A 5,242-nucleotide genomic window follows, 5' to 3' on the forward strand; every position below is an offset into this window, starting at 1 on the left:
TAATATGCCATATTTACTTATATATATATTTACTTATATATATATTTACTTATATATATATATATAAATAAAAGGCATATTAGGGCTGCAATAACGAATTGATAAAATCGATAAAAATCGATGATTAAAGGTGTTGGCAACGAATTTCACTATTGATTCGTTGTGTCGCGTGATTATGCATTTTTCACGGCCATGCGGAGCCGTTTTGTTCAGCTGCAGTTCATTGTCAATGCTGGTTGACTGAATAAAGTATAAAAAAAACCCTCTGCAGTGTGAGTTGAACAGAGCGAGGGGGGAGGAGGAAGCAAAGCAGAGGCTGTTTTCAAAGGAAATTAAGTAAATTTTACAAATGACCAACGCAGAGAAAACTGTTCGACCTGAGTCCTACAAAGTGTGGGAGAACGTCACAAAGATAAAAACTGTGAAACACGCTGCTTTGAAAAAGTGACGACACGACAGGGGAGAACCACGCTGATAAACGTAAACTGTTGGAGTCACGAGGAGGAAGGAGCAGCAGCTGATACAACTCGTCATGTGTTGCAGGTGAGTCTCTACAATTTAACACATTGTTCTGTTTCCAAGAGAGAAAACGTAACGTCAGTCTCTCTGGTAGATGAAGCTGTTTGTTTGTTTGTTTGTTTGTTTGTTTATCTGATTAATGGCAGTGATAGAAAACGTGTGTTACTTTTTATTTATTTTAATTGGTACAAGCAGTGTTTAAATGTGATTTATAAATACATCTAGTACAAATATAATAATTTAATGATTAAGCTTCAACTTTTAATTTGCTGGCAAAGTCTGAAGACACTGCAGGTATGGCAGGATGAATTGCATTTAAACAGGAATTGAAGTAATTTATTACATCTACTCAAATGTGTGTAATTAAGTATTTTATATGTGTGTGTGTGTGTGTGTGTGTTTAATTGCTCTTTTAGCTACTTTTGCCTGAACCTAACACTGTAAGTGAAACAAGGCATTTCTTGAGTTGCTATAAATTATGATATAATACATATTTACTCTCTCATTCCAGAAAACAACAACAAACAACATCCTTCATGATGGACAGACATCATGGACACCACAGCAGCAGCTGTCTTCACTGAAGTCATCCTTAAATGATCGTCACTGACATGAGGCCTCTGTCGATGGTTGAAGACGAAGGCTTCACTACAATGATCCACACTTTTAATCCAGGTTACAATAATCCACACTTTTAATCCACTCTTCCCCCAGGGACACATTTTACAAAGTAGTTACATATTGTGCAGGTATAAATTTGTATATATTTTTGTGTACATTAATTTTTTTTAAGCTATTTGACTAACTTTTATTTTTTATTATTCAATATTTTACTAACAGAACAGTCAAGTAGCAACCTGTTTTTTGTGTGAATTGCTGTGTCAGTCAAATGTTCAGTTTTGTAATAAAGGGGTGGAAATTAAAACAAATTGTTTTTTTGTTTGTCAATTCATTGATTAATTGAAAAAAATCAATCAACAGATTAATCGACTATTGAAATAATTGTTAGTTGCTGCCCTAATATATATACACTGTATATATATATATATATATATATATATATACACTGTATATATATATAAATTCCGATACTTCACTTCACCACTAATATCGTCCGATACCATGCTGATAATATTATGCATCCCTAGTTTAGATGTTTGAATCTCTTTAAACTTCAGAAATAATCCAGTTGCTACATGCTACATGCTACATGCTACACGCAGTGGTCTTAGACTCAGCTGTTCAAACAACACCACTGTGGAGCTGCTCTTGCTTTCTCAGCTGTTTCCCGAAGTCTTAGCTGTCCTTCGTCTTCTTTGTACTGACAAATGTTTTGTGCCTTGTGCTACGTCTTTTTTTCACTCAGGAAGGCGACCCCGCTTCACTGTCCATGACCTGCTGTGTAGATATTCTTGAGAGGCTCCCTCATGCGCTCGTCACGGTCTATTATCAGCAGCACATTACGAGATGATATTACTACATACACACACAATCACGTCACGCCCTGAACCCAGATCTGACCTGACTTTTTTGAGCCGTGCCAGGATGCAGCTACTTTCTAAAAGATCACTCCATGATGTTACTACGAGGGTATCATGTATGCTGTAGGTTGTCTCCATGACCTTGTCAGTGTCTGCATAATTCTCCTATATATAGAGTATGTGAGGTTTGTGGACTTCCACCATCTGTTTCAGCCTTGCTGTGGAGTGAACACTGTTAACAGGGTGCAGGTGAAAAGATGGATTTCTGTGCAGAACCTCCACCACATCCACCCTTCTTCCTTCCTCATCCAGTTGGGCTGACCATCATAAAACATGTGCTTCTTGCTTTGTGTCCAGAAGGTGACTGGAGGAAGGTTGTTGTATTTACTGGTACCTGGAGAGCACGGACTGATTGTAACCCCCATGTGATGAGGGCGTAAAACCACAAATCTACTGGCTGTAGTGAGGGCGGCAGCAGAACGTGATGCACTCTTGCTGTAGCACCAAGAGTGTTGCAGAAACTTCCTTGGAGTGCTGCCAGCATGGTATCAGCGTGATAAGGTCGTAGCCTAAACATCAGGCCAGTGTTCCCAGTCCTGCTTCAAGCAACTGAGCCACATGCAGACCCTACATTGATATGTTGCCATGAAACTAATAAACATTAGACTGTGTGCATGTTTGTTCATCTAACCCTGCATTAAGTTCAGTCAGGGTCAGTGAGAGTCTCCTTGTGCTTGTTCTGAGTCATGGGTTGTTGTCCCAGATGTCATTTTGTAAACACTAACAAACTGTACAAAAGGTCAACCTTGGCTTTTGGTTCCTGTTTGTGTTAAAAATAATTATTAGACAAAGAGGAAGACAGGAATCTAAGGCTAAATTGAATCTGTGGGGTGTTGGCTTTGCATTTCCATTAAATGGTTTTCTACTGCACATCTCCTTGCATCTGTTTTTTGTTTTGCTTCACCTTCCCTTCCCATTGGCCCTAAAACAGGAGTCTTCCTCCCTCCCTCTGTTCTGTCCTGTTAGCCTGCAGCTGTGATTATCTTGGGATGCTCCGACGTATAAAAGCAAACATCTTCTGTGTTGCTCTGACAGATCATTCAGTTATTAAACTGTGCAGGAACCTGAGTTCTGATCCGGGTCCGAGCAGCTCTCAGCTCATGCCACACAACTGGAGTTCTGTTGTGAGACAAGAGTTTCATTAATTTTTGTAGTTTTTAACAATGTTACACTAAATACAAACTAAAAACACAACAGCAGGAGACTGAAAAAAGACGTAACGCAGCAGATACAGCTGGAGTACAAGCCCATATTTTATGCACGGTGATGTTCCTCTCTAGGTTTCTGCTGTAGTTTCTAAACATTGCTTGTGTTTGTCACATCTGTTCAGTGTTGCTGAGGTTGAGATTTTGAGTGAGTTCTCTCAGCAGGAATGCAGATAATCGGGCAGAAGATATTTGGGGTTTGTCTTTGTCTCTGGTTTGGTTGACTTGGCAGCCAGTGAACTTGTTTTTCTCTCCTGCATCATCACCCCCACCGTCACACTGACACACACATTACAAACTGAACCTTACACTGCAAATACAGGGAGCTCAAGGTGACGGAATGACTAGAGCCTTACACTTCAGTTACACAAACAAAAGGTTTTAGGCAAGCTGCTGGATCAAGTACATCCTGAGTGTCAGAACATGCTGTACAGTGGTTGAAAAATGATTTGCCCAACAGATTTTAGAGTGGAAACAAAAGGCATCTCTTCAAGCTTCCTCTGTGGAGCTAAATGTGTTGTCTGGGGGATCAGAGCACTTTTATGGTCAGTCTTGATTAGAAGTATTTCAGTTTTATGCTAATGATACTGTGATATACTTTGTTCCATCCACATCTTATCAGAAGCTTTATTAGCTCCAACAATGTTTTTTATGCTTTTCAGTTCACCTTTTCAAACTAGTTTGAAGCTCTTAAAAGCACAGCTCAAGATTAAAACCTTTGAATATTTGATCTGGCACTATTCTTAATAGTTTTGCGATTGAGTTCATGTCTAAATACAAGTACTTAGTGCTGATTAATGTTTTCTCACCTTCAGGTAACAATCCAATTGAATTCAGTTTATTTATATAGCGCCAAGTCACAAAAGAAGTCATCTCAGGACACTGAACAGAAACATTCACATTTAAAAATAATAATTTAACATTTTTTATCTGAGGAGCAGACTGCTTTGAGTTTAACTCCATCACAGACTCTCATCTTGAGCAAGCATGAAGGCGACAATGGAAAAGAAAAAACTCCATCATGAGTTAGTGGGAGAGATCATACCTCTCCAGTTTTAGCTTCTCTCCATTGGCTCCCTGTCAAATCCAGACTATAACTCAAAATCTTACTTCTAACCTACAAAGCTCTCAACAACCTAGCTCCATCTTATATTACAGATCTTATTGTTCCATATTTTCCTAACAGAGCACTTCGTTCTCAGACTGCAGGTTTACTCGTGGTCCCTAGAGTTTCCAAGAGCAGAATGGGAGGAAGATCTTTCAGTTATCAGGCTCCTCTCTTGTGGAACCAACTTCCAGTTTCTGTCTGTGAGACTGACACATTGTCCAGTTTTAAGACTGGGATTAAGACTTTCTTTTTTGATTAATCCTATAGTTAAGACTCTGGCAGCAGCATTTTGGATTAACTGAAGACTTTTTACAGAAGTATTTGGACACCCAGATAACAAACCATTGCGATAGTCCAGTCTAGACGTGACAAACGCATGGACCAGTTTTTCTGCATCAGTTTTAGATAAGATGTTTCTAATTTTAGTGATATTACGCAGTTCTAGTAATGTATCACATCCAGCAGCTGTCAATCAGGTTTTTAATTTCAAGGGTCTTTCCTGGTTAAGTAAATGTTCACAAAATAAAATAAAACCCCGTTTTCCTTTGTAAAGTTGCAGTCAGTGTATCAAAAGCCTTAGAACCAATGACAGAAAAATATTTGCCATGAAATACATTATAAACGGAAGCAGAGCTGCTGAAACACTTTTCTAGAAACCCTTTTGAGTTTTTAGCTTTGTTTTCAACTCTTTGTATTTTGTCTTTGTATTTGACAGAGAGGATTTACCAAGCAGAACTTCATAGATCCCAACTTTTAATCAAGAGGAAGCGTCAACGTTCAAGCTGCCGGGTGAGAGGAGGAGCCTGCAACTATGGGATGTGTTGGACGGACGATCCACAGAGGAAGATTCATGAAATGAAACCACTGAA

At 38.9% G+C, this 5,242-nt stretch overlaps 1 protein-coding gene across 1 annotated transcript in view; it reads left to right on the forward strand.

The window, feature by feature from the left end:
• Window positions 1-5,242, forward strand: part of pkp3b (plakophilin 3b) — a 44,085-nt gene extending 38,843 nt beyond the window's left edge. The window contains exon 13 of the mRNA XM_037697634.1: window positions 5,089-5,242. Within this exon, the coding sequence (XP_037553562.1) occupies window positions 5,089-5,130 (42 nt within the window). The 3' untranslated portion in view covers window positions 5,131-5,242. The remainder of the gene's footprint in view (window positions 1-5,088) is intronic.

The sequence above is a fragment of the Nematolebias whitei genome, chromosome 2 (assembly GCF_014905685.2).
Source record: "Nematolebias whitei isolate Nwh7 chromosome 2, NemWhi1, whole genome shotgun sequence".
In the NCBI taxonomy this organism is placed as follows: domain Eukaryota; kingdom Metazoa; phylum Chordata; class Actinopteri; order Cyprinodontiformes; family Rivulidae; genus Nematolebias; species Nematolebias whitei.